The sequence below is a fragment of the Gorilla gorilla genome, chromosome 2 (assembly GCF_029281585.2).
Source record: "Gorilla gorilla gorilla isolate KB3781 chromosome 2, NHGRI_mGorGor1-v2.1_pri, whole genome shotgun sequence".
Taxonomy (NCBI): Eukaryota; Metazoa; Chordata; class Mammalia; order Primates; family Hominidae; genus Gorilla; species Gorilla gorilla.
The window spans coordinates 88,730,654-88,747,812 of NC_086017.1; the positions used below are offsets into that span (position 1 = coordinate 88,730,654).

Sequence of the window (17,159 nt, forward strand, 5' to 3'; positions counted from 1 at the left end):
ATATTTAGCAAAACAAAGACAAAAGTCTTGCTTCACCTGTATGTGACTACTAGGATTATTAATATTAAGACCTTTAATATATTAAAGAATTAAAATGTAAACAAATTTTGACAAATTAAATTCAAGGATACCATTTTGGCACCACAATAAGCATCTCTGTTAGCTATCCATCGTAAAAGTTCTGTAACCTACGCCAAACTTTTAACACATATCTTGTTTCTCTTGTTAATTGGTGAGAATATCTGTTATGTATTTTCTAAAATTCATATGTTGAATTTAAAGATCACGCTTCTTAGAGTTAGTGTTTATGTCACACAAAAAAATAGATCATGTTATTGAATTTCATGAAATTAAAAATAGTAACATTTTCCCTACCACAACAAAATTGATTCTTTTACAAAGTTTTGGTGCCTTTTAATATACATTCTTTTATAAACGTTTAACTACTATTCCATGGATATATGTCTAATGACAACATTTTAGGGAAAAATGAGTTGTGTTATTGAATGAAACCAAAATTATTTGGAAATTTGATCTAATGTTTAATAACTTAAATGAATCATCAAAATATCACTCTTTTAAGAAGAGGTTCCAGTGGATTTACTATTACTGCTACAAATATTTCCTTCTAAAATACACTTAAAATTCTTCCTGTTCCATTGAAATATTTCATTCTTTCTTGTCTTTAATTTGCTGTCAGCAAATTTAGTTCTTTGAGGCCAAATGGAATGTGTTAGAACCTACCAAGACACTAGAATTCAAATAAGGGCCTATATACCATAATCAAATCAATATTTGGCTACTAAAGTGAAAGAAAAGGTGAACTTGATAGCATTCCCTACCAAATATTAAATGCAGTCAGTAAATGACCTGTTTTTTATAAGAGCACATTAGAAGCAAGACCATGAAACAAACACCCACGATTGATTTAAGCAAAATTAAAAAAGGTCAGGAATAAGCGTTAAAAATGGATGAGAATTGTTTATTTACACATATCAGAAACAAGGGAAACGTTCTGTTTTATATATTTATTTTCTGAGACAGGTTCTCACTCTTTCACCCAGGCTGGAGTGCAGTGACGCAATCAGAGGTCTCTGCAGTCTCTACCTCGTGGGCTCAAGTGATCCTCCTGCCCCAGCCTCCAGAGTAGCTGGGACTAGAAACATTCACCACCATGCCCCACTAATTGTTTATTTTTAATGTTTTCTAGAGATGAGGTCTCACTATGTTGCCCAGGCTAGTCTCAAACTCCTGAGGTCAAGTGATCCTCCTGCCTGAGCCTCCCAAAGTGCTGAGATTACAAGCCTGAGTCACTGTGCCCAGCCGCGTTTTTGTTTTATTGAAGAAGGCAAATCATTAAGACAAAAAGGTATTTTAAACACTTCTAAGATTTCCTATTTATTAAACTGAAGTCCAATAATGAACTTAGAGTTCAAAAGAGTATAAATCTCTGTATTTCAGTTTCCATATATATAAAAAATTGAAGTTCATAAAATAGAATTGGATTTTACAGCAAATGTTGACTGCATATGATAGTTTTCAACACATTTGAATATAACAAACTATATTTAACACAACATCTCTGTTAAAGAGAATTTCATATAGCTTAATGATTCAGAAGGCAATTTAGACTCCTGAAGCTTTCAAAGAAATCACTGAATAATTATCATCTATTTTAAATGAACATAAATCTCTTTAATATATAATTCCAGATACCTGAATAATACAAATAATAATTAAATAATGTTGAGAAAATAGTGTTTTTCTTTTTAATGTGGCTGAGCTAGAAATAAAAGTTAATTTTATATACTACCTTGTGTACCACAACTAGGTGGAGAAAAATGCTTTCAGAATTCAAGCGGTGAAGACAATTTTGTCTTCTTTCTCATTGCTAAAATGTTCTGGGCACTCAGAGATTTGCCAGTTCTCTTAATGTGACAGCTGCATGACTACGTAATATGTTGGTTTTTCTTCTCATACATCTTGGCAACCATCTTTGCTGATTTAAAAAAAAAAATTAGAAAAAGGTGGTACCTGACTCCCTTCTCTCCTCCAAAAAATAGCTGGTTGAGGATTTCCGGTTGCTTCACACTGAAAAGTTACAGTCCGTCCCAAAGCAACAACCTGGTCACGGGGTTTCACAACAAAATGTGGAGGTTCTGAAGGAGGTGAAACAAATTACACCGAATTAAAAGCACGTAGTTATTGTCCTAATTGAGACAATCTCTTATATTCTAAGTGCTGCTGTTATTTTATACAACATGTTATGTAAAACAGTCATGATATACCAATTCTTGTCCTTAATTTGAAACTAAAATGTTAAGTTCATAGTTAGAAAATGAAATAGAGTTGTTATATGAAGTTTTTTATTACCTGACCTTCTAAGATTAACCCACATATTGAAAGGAATTCTAAAGCTACAATTGGACCCTATACATTGTAAATATACCTGAATTTTTATGAACAAATATTATCTTTTCTCCTTTAGATCTGCTTAAAGGTGAATGAGCTTTAATCATACACACAAGGATCTCCTGATGCAGGCAGGTCTTAAAATTACTTTAATTCAAAATCTCCTGAAATGCTACCATGCAAATTATAACCATTTAAAATCTTCAGTCCAATTATTTGAATAGAAATGAATTTAAAGCAACAGTGGAATCAAATGCCTCTTTCATTTACATAGGCAAGGGCATGTTCAAACAGAATATATATGGAAATGAGGGAAAATTTGAAACATCTGCTCATCCTGACATTATAAATACTGCCAGCTTTGTCCAAACTGTTTGATTTATACCGATTTAAATGGCTACTTCATCCAGCAGTAAATAGTGTCAGAAAATTGTGTCAATTACATTGAATACAATGGTAGCTGAAAACATTAGGTGTGCTGATGGAGTCACTTCTGGGAAAAAAAAAAGGTATTTGTTTTTGGGCTGAGCTTTGTGCTCGGAAAAATGTGCACAGAATGTAAGTCTTTTTACCTACTGTTTACACTTTTCCAATTCATTTCGTATCAGCTCTGAAACACATAATTATTCTCCTCTCTTGTCTCAGTTTAAATTGAAGCGAATGAATGCTTCAAGCGACATTTAATAGTTTCTACAGGACAGGGTTTGTCTACTCCACTTTTTAAGACTTTTCCATTATTTCTAACCTTCTCTTTAAAAGTATGTTGAGTTACTTAAATCAATCACTTAGGGAAACTACTTAATGTGAATATGAATCAAATTAGATTCAGATTATGTTCACAAATGTCATCAGTCTGCTCACAAGAGTATAATTTCTTTGTTAATGAAGGTCAGTATTTGAAAAGGTACTTTTCTTTGACTTAATATTTCTTGGTCAGTTGCATCTAATATACATATATATGTAAAATATATTTTAATATATATAAAATATACAAAGTTATAGATTTTATAAATTTATAAATTTTAATAAAATAGCTGAAATGTCCCTAAATCTGGGTATTTGAATTTATAGGCCATAAAGAAATATTAAAAGCTACTTAATATGCATATTAAAAACATGTATATATTTCAAATATAAAGCCCCTTTAAAAAAAAAAGTACATGTAAAACGACTTGATGATTGCATGGGGGCAAAATTGAAGAAAGTAATTAGAACTCCTAGCTTCTAGATTAGTGTTCCTTTTTCTATACTCTTTTTTTAAAAAATTGAGGTTTAGTAGAAATTATAACATTTGACTAGAAAATTATAGGAGACCTGAAAAATCAGGTCAAAGGCTTTCAAATGTCCTCTAACTTATAGGGAAGAAAATAGGAAGTTAGGAAATATAGTTTAAGTTCAATTTGGTAACACTGAAGTTCTAGCTTATAATTTTTTTAAAACTGTGATTGTAATTGAATGGCTTACTCATGAATGTAGCAAACACTATCATTACCCAGGTATAATAATAGGCGAGGGCATCACTGCTTGGGGATTTTCCTCCAGTACAAATCCATACAGGAGCATTCTATTCCTTAATTAAGGGCTGGAATAATTGATGTCAAAATCAGACCAAGAAATTGAAAGAATTGACTGGATAATAAACTAACTTCAGACTGGAGTTTGGTTTGCTTCAGTGAAGGAAATCCAAGTGATTAATTAGATGAGTGGGAGAATATGACTTTCCAATATGCAGGGAATTTGAGTAGGAAAATATAAATGTTCAAACCACTTACTTAAGTAAAAAACTTCGGGTGGTCTCTTTCCTAAATCTCAGAAGCATGTTTAAGAATGTGTGCCAGAATCTATGTTTCTTTTATAAAATGCCAGTTCTCCTCAAACCTCAAAGACTTATTTGAGAACAAGGAATACAAACCCTTATGCTAACTACATTCATCCTGAAGCAATCCTTCCACACAGGATATGTGCCTGGAAACAAATTTACTGTATTTTGTAGGCATATTCTGAAGCCAACATCAACAGTGACATCAGCCACAAGACATGTCTTAGAAACATAACTTCTAAAAACCCTCTTCTATATGTGTGTTAAATATCAATTGTAGTAGATATATCTCTAAGAAAAAATATGTAATGGCTTAAATATGCTTCTATCTATCAATCTGTCATCATTATCTATCAATTTAGATTGAGAATGCCATTCATTAAATGTGTCCACTTGATGTTTATGATGTTTATGATGAAATTTTGGAATTTTTTTGAAAGCTACAATTTTTAATTTAAACTTGCTGTAATCAAAAATACATAATCAGGTTACCAAGATCATTTATGTTCAGGGGTAAAAATTTGGAAAATTAGACAAAGGGAAGAAAAGAAAAGCTACCCATAATTCTGCCATAGAAATTGGGTCATACTATTTAAAAAAATCATTTTAAGGACTGTTTAATCAACAAGCAAATTACCTTTAATTACTGAACCAATCTCAATTGTTTTAAATTTAGATTATTTCAAATTTTCACTGTTAAAAATAATGGTAATGTCAACATCCTTCTGACAAGCATAATCAAAATTACTTGCTAGCTGTAGAGTTACAGGGTCTGAAAATATGCAAAGATCCAGAGTGTATTAATAAGTATAGCTAAACCATGCTCAGAAATGTTTTTGATCAACTGATACTTTCATTAACAGCATACAAATGGCTTTTTCTCCCAAACCTCACAAACATTGAAAATTAACATCTTTGCCAAACTAACAACAGATTCTCCTCTTAATTAACAATTTTCAATTTGAAATGTTAAACATTTTTCTTCACACTATCTTGTCATTGAAATCTAATTTGTTGTGGATATTGTGCTCATGAACTCAGATTTTCTTTCTGATTTCTAAGAACTGTTGATAGGCTACAATTTTAGCCATTTCTCCTATATGTTGCAAATATATTTTTCCATTTTATTACTAGTCTTTCTAGTCTATTTAGGCATTTTTGTTGTTGTAGCAATAAAATTATATAATATAGATTATATAATACATAATAAATTATATAAGTATGCAACTCAGTTATCATCCTGTGCTTTTATATCTTCATTATTTTACATTTATATTTCATTCTCTACATGTATTTCTGTAAGGTATCATATAAGAACCTATTTTTTTCAAATAGCCAGATATTACATTATTATTGAACAATCCAACCTATCTGTATTATATGAAAAGTCACTTTTATAATACTATTGTAACTTTTTGTTTTTTTCTCTTTCTGAGGCAGGGTCTTGTCTCACTCTGTTGCCCAGGCTGGAGTGCAGTGGCACAATCATGGCTCACTGCAACCTCTGCCTCCCGGGTTCAAGTGATTCTCCTGCCTCAGCCTCCCGAGTAGCTGGAATTACAGGCGTGCACCATCACACCTGGCTGACTTTTGTATTTTTTGGTAGAGATGGGGGTTTGCCATGTTGCCCAGGCTGCTCTTGAACTCTTGGCCTCAAATTATTCACCCACCTCGGCCTCCCAATGTGCTGGGATTACAGGTGTGAGCCGCCATGCCAGACCTATTGTAACTTTTTAACTTAAAAATAGTGATCTGGCATACCCATTTGCATATTCATGTACAATTATCTAAAAATTGCTTTCTAGTGACCTTATGAAATGATTGGACCTTCCTCCAAGGTAAGCACTTAGAAACTTGATGGCTTATTTATTTATATGGGGACAAATGTTTATCAAAGTATGCTTTGATAAACTTTGGACATATCCTGGGATTATTTCCTACACAAAATAAAATGAATCTGACACACAGAAATGAAAATGAGTGCAAACAGTCCTAAGGGCAAGACTATTATTCACCAACAGGACTTTTAATGACTGTTATAGAACAATAGTTATAAAAACTCAGAGAGATATACATGAATTCACAAATATATTTTGAACCAAAAGAACCAAAATCATTCTCTGCATGTATTTTTGTTTAATCTTATGATATATATATATATATATATATATTCGAACAGTACTTAACCAAGATACAATCCTATCACTTATTTCAGGAGAGAAGAAATAAAAGGATGCAGATCACACATCATTTAATTTCATAAGATATAAAGTTAGCAACCCCGTTACCTTTACTCTTTTCACAGTTACCCATACTTCCTGCAGACTTTATTCTGTGCAGTCTGTCTTTGTGGCCAATGACAAGTGAAACATGGAGGCTGATTGGTTGAAGGACATGGAAGGGTATGGATGGAAAGGGGAAGAGAAGTCCCAGTCACAGTGACACGGTGATGAGAAGATGGCCAATAAAATGTCAACTTACCAGACCCAACTAAAACAAAACAAAAAAAGAAAACATGGAATAAATAAAAATAAGGAAACATAAAATGAAACAGAAAAGTAATAAGATTTGACTTAACAATGATTCTTCTTTTAAGATAAAGAACATGTTAATACTTGAATATATGGCTCACACTGTACATGGATGAATATTTGTTAGCATTTTAGGTATAATCATGATTAATTTAAGAAAAATAGAAATGAAGCTTAAATTCTCTACTATGATTAGATGGCAAAGCTACAATGAATGAGAGCTATAAAATTATAAAACATTTTAAAATAACTTTACATTTTGCTACCAGATGACAGGTTAGAGAACTAATACGTAATGGATTTAAAAACATTATAAATCTTAGCTGCTAAAACTACACAGAAATCAAAAATTGAGTATTTTAGAAAAAAGAACATTAAATCCCACAACTCCATCATCAGTTCAATTTTTGAAAGGTGTATACTGCCAATAATAGTCTATGAAACTGAAATCCATGCTTCTCATACGCAAATAGGCAGGAGTCACCCTGGGAGCTGGTTAAGATGCAGATTATGATTCTACAGGTTAGCGGTGTGACTGGAGATTTTGCATTTCTAACAAGCATGCAAGTTTTGCTGGCCCATGACCATAAATTGAATAGAAAGCCTATAAAAAGGTGTTGCATTCAAATTCTTGCATATTTTTAATTGAGATGGTGCATAGAAAAAAGTGAATAAATTACGAGAACTAAGAAAACTTTATAATCTTATCTATAAATCATAATTACATTTTCTGTTTTCAATGTTGAAACATTAGGCATCTTAATAGAGAAAGCTCAAATAATACATATTTAAAATACTGGAAATGGTTATTTCGTTTCTCTCTATTTTATAAGCAAATATAATTACTGCCAAATGCAGAACTTTTTCATAATAGCCCCAGTAGAAACCTACAATATATTTTACTCAAATAAATAACTTCCATAGCTTTCAGCAAATCAAAATTAATTAGACCTGATACACATTACTATAGTTTAAATAAATGCTAAAGAATGTTGTTGTTAAGTGGTACAGTTATAAAGCAAAGATAAAATTTCCCTTGCATACTTTTGTCCCATACGCAAAATTTAAAGGCAATTTAGAAACGTTTTTAATTCACACGTTCCCTTCAACAGGAGTGAAATAATGTCTTTATTTTTCATTACAGAGAAAACAAAACTAAGCATAATTTTTCACTCACTCAAGTTAGAAAAGTTAAAAAGAAACTTTCTCATTTACATAGGCTTAATGTTTATTATAGCATCACCAGTTACGCTACCCAGACTCAAAAACACGGAATGGATAGAACGTGGTTACATTTCTTGACACCTTACAGATGATGCCTTTTAAATGACAGTAAGAAGTATTTAGGCACTACAAAACAGAGGACCTGACAAGCTGTAACAACAGAATTTTGCTTTGAGATAACAAAAAGTTATAGGATTACCGTTTGGATTAATCTGTGAAAATAAATTTGATCCCATTAGACTGAAGCAGTTAAAATAAACCCTTATTTAAAGTCAGAAAAGTAGAGAAATGATTCGTAAATATTTTCACGTATTTTCAGTAATTTAAAATTCCTAAAACATTTCAAAAATATATATTAAAAACAAAAAAAACTGGAAAGCACCTAATTTAAAATTTTTAATGCACCCTTTTCTTGCTTATAGTTTTTACTAGCCGTCAACCCATACGAGTAGAATTCTTTCATTAATTAAAATCCAATGGGTTTAAGAACTTTAGGCTGGGGTGGGTGGAGGGGAGGACTAGCATTAGGAGATACACCTAATGTAAATGACGAGTTAATGGGTGCAGCACACCATCATGGCACATGTATACATATGTAACAAACCTGCACGTTGTACACAAGTACCCTATAACTTAAAGTATAATAATAAAGAAAAAGAACTTTAGGCTAATGTATTTGCATATCACATCAATGACAGATGATAATGGAAAAATATTTTAGGCTGGGTGACGTGGCTCACGCCTGTAATCCCAGCACTTTGGGAGGCCGAGGCAGGCGGATCATGAAGTCAGGAGATCGAGACCATCCTGGCTAATACAGTGAAACCCTGTCTCTACTAAAATTACAAAAAGTTACCCAGGCGCGGTGGCACGCACCTGTAGTCCCAGCTACTTGGGAGGCTGAGGCAGGGGAATCGTTTGAATCCTGGAGGCGGAGGTTGCAGTGAGCCAAAATTGCACCACTGCACTCCAGCCTGGCCAACAGAGCAAGACTCTTGTCTCCAAAAAAAAAAAAAAAGAAAAGAAAACAGAAAAATATTTTATAGCCTATTAAGGATCTTAAAAGTTATCTAAGAACATCAGCTAACATGGAGGCTTCTAAAACATGAGAGGTTTTGGAGAGGAGTCTATCTTGAATGGTCATTTAAGCTTTTAACAACTCTGATTATCAAGGAAACAATCCTGTTATCTAAAGGAAAGCCTGTCTGTTCAGAATTTCACCCCCCTTTCATTTGTTCTACTTTCAGTAAACAAATAGAAGTCATTAATATGGACTATATAAAATCCTTTCACTCACTTGAAAAAAATTACCATCCTTAACTTTCTCTGCTAAAGAATAAATTATAGGAATTTATTTAAGTTTTCCTCATATTTCTCCTTTCTCTACATTTCTCCAAAGGTCAGGTAAAAGGATTTCCTTTCCATACAGAGAATATGGTCCTTTCTATGAAACAGGCAGACTTTAATTATTGTCCTGTTGGGCATGGCAGAAAGAATCAGAAAAAAAAAAAAGCAGAGTAACTTGGAACCTGTTCATTCATTATCTTCTAACATTCGACATTTATGGGAGGCTGCACTCCTACCCTTCTCATAGCCCTTCTCAACTTCCTTCCTTTCTGCTTTTAAGGTTGGAAGCACCTGTATCCCAAGTCCCTTTTCTTGCTAAGAGAGGGGAAAAGCCTGTCTGTTTCTGTCTCTAATATAAAATGTTGGCACTGGAAGTGACCTTAGAACTTATCAGTCTAAACTTCTTTTGCATGAGAAAACAGAAAACCTAAATTGTTAAAGAACTTTATCAAGGTCACAGGCGGTTCACCATAGACTGGCTTCTAGGCCTCCTGACAACATCTAACTCTCTGTACAAATTTTCCTGCTGGCTAATCAATTAGTGGTGAAGAATATTCAATAGGATACAAAATACATTTGATTTTACATTTAAACTGCCACAAATAGTTGTTTAACCTAAAATCATTAGTACCAAAATCATTACTACATGCATATATACATATATATATATACTGGTTTTAAGGAATTCATGATGTTAAAAATATTTTATGAATATTTAGCTATAGTTTAAAAAAGACCTGGAAACTAACAGGTGATAACACAGACTTAATGCTGGTTGAAAAATTTATTTTTGCAATTAAAAAGTACGGCAATCATTTTTAAGGGTAAACCAATTTTAATTATTTCATCACTTGGAATCTTTATATGTTGAACGAAATATCCATCTTTTTTGAAACATCAAAACAGTATATTTTGAAAAGAACCCCCCCCCGTCTCTCTCTGTCACACACAGACACACACACATATACACACACACAGCCACTACCATTTAGAATAAAAGACTTTCTTCCTTTTTGAATGTGATATCATAGGTTCTAAATTACTTATTTGTTTTGAAATCTTCTGTATACTAAGAATATACATTGCTCAGACAGTAATCTTCAGGTATAAATAAGATAAGAAGAGAGCAAGGAAGTAAAAGAAAGGAAGGAAGGAAATAAAGGAAAGAGGGAGGGAGGGAGGGAGGGAGGAAGAAGATTCCTCTTTTATCTTCCATCTGCTTGTCACATTCAGGAGACATGTGTATGAGTCAGAAAGATGATAAATGTTTGGAAAAACATTATACAGAGGTTGGAGGAAAAGACCTTTTTCATCTAAAGAAAATAAGTTAGTTGAACAGATACTTAAGAAGTCTTCAGATTAGGTCTAATAAGTACTGGGACCAGCCAATTTTTATAACGACCAAGGCCACAAGAAAAGATGATAATCGGCCTACATAATAGCGTGAACAACTTAAAGAAAGTCTAGAAAAGAAGCAGTTAACAGAAAAGGTCACTGAACCATGAATTGCTTGCCAACTATGATGTCTCTAGAGGTCTTTTAAAATAGGATTTATTTCCATTAGGCCACAACAGTTTAGATATAACCGTGTCTGGCAAAGGGACAGAGAAATTGAATCTTAAAGTGCTTTCAGTGCTATGATTTTAATTGTATGAACATTCAGAAGCATTTAATTTTTAAAAAATATAATGACAGAAGATTGCTACAGTATTTGGGTCTAAAATAACTTAAGTATTACAAACTCCTAGGTTGACTCTATAGAATGTTATTGTAAAGCGAATGCATCTACAATAGGACCAATCCTATTAGTAAATATCAGAGAACAGCTGCTTTTTTTAATGGGCTAAATATGAAATCATCTCGACTATGGAATTCTTCTGCTAATTCATAGATATAAGTTTTCACTGCTAGTAGCTAAATTCTAATGAATCCTTAAATTGAGGCGATTTTTCCCCATTCTCATCTACAGTACTTTTGAACGCAGAGCTCAGTTAACACATCTGATACACTAGAATTGTAAATACCACATTCCAGAGAATACAAATGAAGTAAGGTAGTGAGTTAAATAAAAACTTTTGGAAGAAACACATTTTTATTCAAATACAAGAGCCCAAATTCTCAAGTAGTAAAACTATCTATATTTGAATTGACAAAATCCAGTCACTGGTATGTTGGAAAAATTATATACATAGATACTCATGAATGACAATATCGCTAACAATTAAAAACTCTCAAGATATTTTAATACTAGGTATGATTTCTTTTGGGGGAAAAGATTGAGTTTAACTTAAAAGCCTGTCATTATGTCTTTCAACTTTTAAGACATAACAATAAAGAGATAAAGGAGGCCATTTTTAGAATATATTTAATGGATACATAAAATACTATGAACTTTTCACCTCCTCTTAAATATCTCACATTATTCTGTAGAACAATGGTTCTGGAGACAATTTTTGCTGTCACAACTGATGTGGGGAAGAAGGGGAAGGCAGAGAGCTACTAGCATTTAGTGGACAGAGGCCAATGATACCGATAAACAACCTACAAAGCCCAAGACAACGTCCCAAAGCAAAGAATGATGTAGCACAAAATGTCAACAGTGCCAAGATTCAGAAGCCCAGCTGTAGATGAGCTATTCAACTTAAAGCTTATCAGAATACTAACATATATTTATTTCAACCCATATATACAAAGTACCTTGCACAATGCCTGACCTATCACAGGTACTCAGAAAAGGTTAGTACTCTTGCTCTTATTCTTCCTTTCTAAAAATATTGTCACTTTCCCAAAAAAGCAGTTAACAAACGTTGGTAGTTACTTGTCTACTAAGGAATCCACAATTCAAATGCAACTACCCAGCAATCTACGACAATATGCATGTCACCCAACACATATCTTAGGACTATAATTTTGATGGTAATATTCCCTAGGTCCACTTAGAAAGCCAGAAACCTACATCTTTCCTGTCTTTCCTCCTGGAAATACACCATCAACCAGCAAATTCCATAGTGTTTATACTGTAACCATTTATCCATTCCATCTACCTCCTTCTCTCTTTATTGCCACCATTCTGGCCCAAGCTATCCAACAGCATTCACCTACTATTTTGGTATTTTCCAGTCCAATCTTATGATGTAGTCAGAGTGATTAAAACAAAATAAAAGGCTAGGCGCAGTGGCTCATGTGCTTAACACTGTAATCCTAACACTTTGGGAGGCTGAGGTGGGTGGATCACTTTGAGGTTAGGAGTTCGAAACCAGCCTGGTCAACATGGGGAAACCCCGTCTCTACTAAAAATACAAAAAAAAAAAAAAAATTAGCCAGGCATGGTGGTGGGTGCCTGTAATCCCAGCTACTTGGGAGGCTGAGGTAGGAGAATTGCTTGAACCCGGGAGGTGGAGGTTGCAGTGAGTCAAGATCACACCACTGTGCTCCAGCTTGGGTGACAGGGCAAGACTCCATCTCCAAGTAATAATAATAATAATAATAATACAATTACACTTTGTTTTTGCATTTTGTTTTTTGCTTAAAATCCTTCAACATGGTCCTATTGCTTTTAAAATAGAAAACTAAATTCTTAACGTGGCCTTGCTGTGTAACAATTCAGTGTCTTCTCGTATCACCTCTTCTCCCTCTCCTTGACCTAGCCCTACTGGCCTTCTTTCAGTCCTTGAATACACCTCACACCATGTTGCCTCTAGTTCTGTTTATACTGTACCCTGGGATCTTCCCCTTTCACCCATATAATTACTATTCAGTCTTTAGAGCTCAGTTAAAAAATTACTTTTTCAAGAAATTATCTCTAAAGTGAACTAAATCATATCAGAATGTTACCTATTTTCATAGCAATCTTAACTTTCCTCTCAGAGCACATATTATAGTTAAAATTATACATTTGTGTGTTTTATGTTGCTCCAAAATTAGCCTTGTGTTCCATGTGAGCAAGTATTTACTCATTTTGTTTGCCATTATTTCTCTAGAACTTCTCAAGGTGAGGCTGCTACTCACATTTTAAATATCGGTTGAAAGGTGGAAGAAATGACAATAATGTTCCAATAGCCCAGTTGAAAGCACTTAGTCCTATTTTAAGAGTCCATTTTTCATATTCTGCTGATACTATAGATATTTGTGTGTATCTCTCTTATTCGCTAAGCTATAATAAGCTCTGTGAAGATGGGATCCACATCTTATTTATCTGTACATCCTTCATAGTACCCAGCGTACTGTTTTGTACATAGAAAGTGCTCAAGAATTGGTTTATCTGAAAAACTGGAATGTCCATCTTTAAATGGCATATTTCATGGAGGGTCCAGAGTTAAGGTACATGATGACAGAATGATAACATTACTCAACTGGTAGTTAAACAACTTTGGATCAAGATCCTCTCCAAAAGGAATCAGGCCTGTGATCCTGCATAAATTACATAAACATTCTCCATCTCAGTTTAATAGTAAGAAGGCATCAGTCTTAGCTAACTGTGTGTCAGATCATATATTAGGAACCCCTTCAGCAGCTCTGTAAGGAATTATTCAATATCTCGATTTTGCAAAAGAAAGAAAATGAAGATTAAGTAAATTTCGTAAGGTCACCTATCAGGTAAGACAGGGAGTACTGGAATTCTGCTGGTATCTCCAGATCTTTTTTTTTTTTTTTTTTTTTTGAGATGGAGTTTAGCTCTTGTCTCCCAGGCTGGAGTGCAGTGTCATGATCCCAGCTCACTGCAACCTCCGCCTCCCGGGTTCAAGTGATTCTCCTGCCTCAGCCTCCTGAGTAACTGGGATTACAGGCGCCCACCACCACATCTGTCTAATTTTTGTACTTTTAGTAGAGATGAGGTTTTGCCATGTTGGCCAGGCTTGTCTCGAACTGGTAACCTCGGGTGATCCACCCGCCTCGGCCTCGCAAAGCGCTGGGATTACAGGCGTGAGCCACCACGCCCGGCCTCTCCAGTTCGTAAAATGTAAAAATAGCAACTGTTTACTACATTGGATGACTTGTTTGTAATTTTAAAAAGAGTAAAACCTTACTCTAATGTAATTTTGGTTCTGAAATGTTTTGTCTCCATGACCTAAACAAAATGACTTTTAACAAGAAATGATTTAAATATACAATATATGTATTGATACATTAGATGAACATAGATACATAATTACTCTGCTTGTATACGAGCAGTTCCATACTTACAAAAAGGTTTGGGGAAAAATAACTTGTTCTGCATTTTATTTTCTTATAGAAACAATGATAAAGCAGCCAATTCCATGTCTGAAAAGCGATGTGAGGCAACATTTTAGAACACTCACTGTAAATGTCAAAGGCAGTGTGAAAGGAAATGCTTTATAAGCCCCCATCCATGTCTAAAGTTGAAAATTTCAACAATCTAGCATAGAGTTATATGATTTAACGTTTATTCTCAAGAAACCTAAATCAGGTCAAAATTATTTATTATCAATTATATTTAGTGATTAAGTATATTCTGGGGGAGTTAAAAGCCTAAGGAAAACCACAAAAGCACTTCTCATCTCTTCACTAATGACCTAAAAGGCACTGTGTGAAATGACTATTTCACCATCCACAAAATAACTTTTTAAAAGCGCCTTTGTAAAACGGCCTATCAGGTTTAATTGTGCAATGCTCTAAATCCTCTCCTAATAACATCGACCACACAAAATAAATGTCCTAAAGCTAACTTTAACAACCATTTATGGATTTTCCTACTCTCATAAATCTGTTATAAAGCGATTACTCAGCTATATTTTGTCTTATACTTTAGTATTTTCTGCAGGTGTGTTTATACTGGCACATTATTTATCAAGTCATCAGAGAAACAGTTTAAAAGCAAATTAAAGTGCTCATGGTATTTTAATCAGTTTTGCAAACCTTAGGTATACTACACAGTGTGAACTTCTAATTTATACAAAATATTTTTAAAAACTAAAAAAGAATTGCTTTGTATTTTTAAATTACTAAGATAAGGCTCAAAGGACACCAGATGCTATGTAATTATCAAGTGTAACTACTCTAATGATGACCCTGATGTTTGGTATTTGCTAAAACGATTCGCCAGTCTAAAAACAAGAATTCTATTCAGCCTAATGATTCATGCTGTGTATATCTATCAAAATATTTAAAACCATAGCAAGCAAATAATAAAAAATATCCATACAAATGGATGCATAAACAGTCACATTTTTAGTTATCTTGTGTATTTAGTTTACTCAAGATTCATCATAAGGTAAAGGTGTTCTTCATGTGAACAGTCTGCAACTATTCTCTTTTAAATAATAAAATATCTTGATTACTTTATGTGCAAACAATTCTGGATAAAATACAAAATATTATGTGAATCAACTTAGAATTAACTTTTTCACATTGAATGATACTAACTCTGATAAAATAATTCCAAGTCTTAAAAGTATGTGAGGCTGTTAAAATGAACATTTTAAAATGTGCTATCTCTCAATGATAAGAGCAGAAAAATAATTTATTTCTCCAAATTTCATTCTCAGGCTGAGCAGCTGAGATTTGATATATCCATACAACTCAATGATGTTTTTCCACATTGATGCCATTATTTCAGAATGTTGGTTTGGTTTCTAAATACAGTTGCTCAGTTATACATCTATACAACTGGGCAGTGAGAAAACCTTACCCACTGTTATGTAGACGAAAAAATCACAGTAAAACTCAGACCAGCATGGAAGGCCTATGATGCACTATTTACTAGTGTGGTGCTATGTCATTATTTGTCACTGAATCATCTTATGTATCAATTATTTCTTGTACCTGACTGCTCGACTTATTTCTTCAAATATTTGCCTGGTGTGCACAATTAAGAGAGCATTTCAAATTCTCTGTAGGAATGCCATGAAGTGAATGCCTTTCTTTTGATTAATTTTTATGATTTATATCTGTTTTTTTGAAATAACTGAAAGCAACCCAAAATCTTTTTTCGTGGATGAAAGAAATCTAAGAGAATCCCACACAGTCATCAATCGTTAGGGTTACAATGGCTGTTTCTTTAAGCTATAAGTACACAAGAAGTTCTTTTATTTATTCCTCTAGGGAAAAACAAAACAAAACAAAACAAAACAAAACAGCCAAGAATCATAGGCCAAAAAGCTACTGGGTCTCAATCAAATGAAACAGCATTAAAAAACCCAGCAGGAGTGGTGCTCAGCATCCTATTTACGCCACTGGATCAGAACAGTTAGGAGAGGGAGTTATTCTCACAAATCACTCTCTTGTTAAATTCTGTAGTGGGACTTCATTAAATCTCTTGGGTGATGGCATTTTACTTGCAGCCTGCTCACAAAGAGCTCAACTGGCAGTACTGATTCTTCAAAAGTTTCCATCACATCTTGTCTTTTTCGGTTTTCTTTTTACCATAACAAATCTCTTTCCCCATCAGCCCCCCTAGTCTTCAGTTGAAAATTTTTTAATCCTTATTTTAACTACAAAATAAACAAGAGGAAAAGGAGGAGGAGGATGAGGAGGAAAAGGAGGAGGAGGATGAGGAGGAGAAGGAGAAGAAAGACACACAAACCTCCACAACAAATCCCTTAAGGGTAGCATTTTGAATGAGACTCTTGAGATTAGTATTAAGAGTATCCATACATACAAGCAGTGGTAAATATATATTACATTGAATATGTGTGTATATACATATATCTACCCAATATATATAAATTTAATATATATATTTACCACCATTTTACACACACACACATATACATATAAAATCTTCCAACCCCTGAAGCACTGCTTACTGTAGCACTAGTGACTTTAGTGGGCATCTGTGGATTATTGCCATATGTCATTAAGAATCA

At 33.6% G+C, this 17,159-nt stretch overlaps 1 protein-coding gene across 6 annotated transcripts in view; it reads right to left on the bottom strand.

Annotated features, from left to right (window-relative positions):
* The window catches only part of ROBO1 (roundabout guidance receptor 1), an 813,755-nt gene that overhangs the window by 89,591 nt on the left and 707,005 nt on the right, over positions 1-17,159 (bottom strand). For all 6 annotated transcript variants that reach the window (XM_063703935.1, XM_063703932.1, XM_063703934.1 and 3 more), the window contains exon 7: positions 2,035-2,159. In XM_063703935.1, coding sequence (XP_063560005.1) covers positions 2,035-2,159 — 125 coding nt within the window. The remainder of the gene's footprint in view (positions 1-2,034; positions 2,160-17,159) is intronic.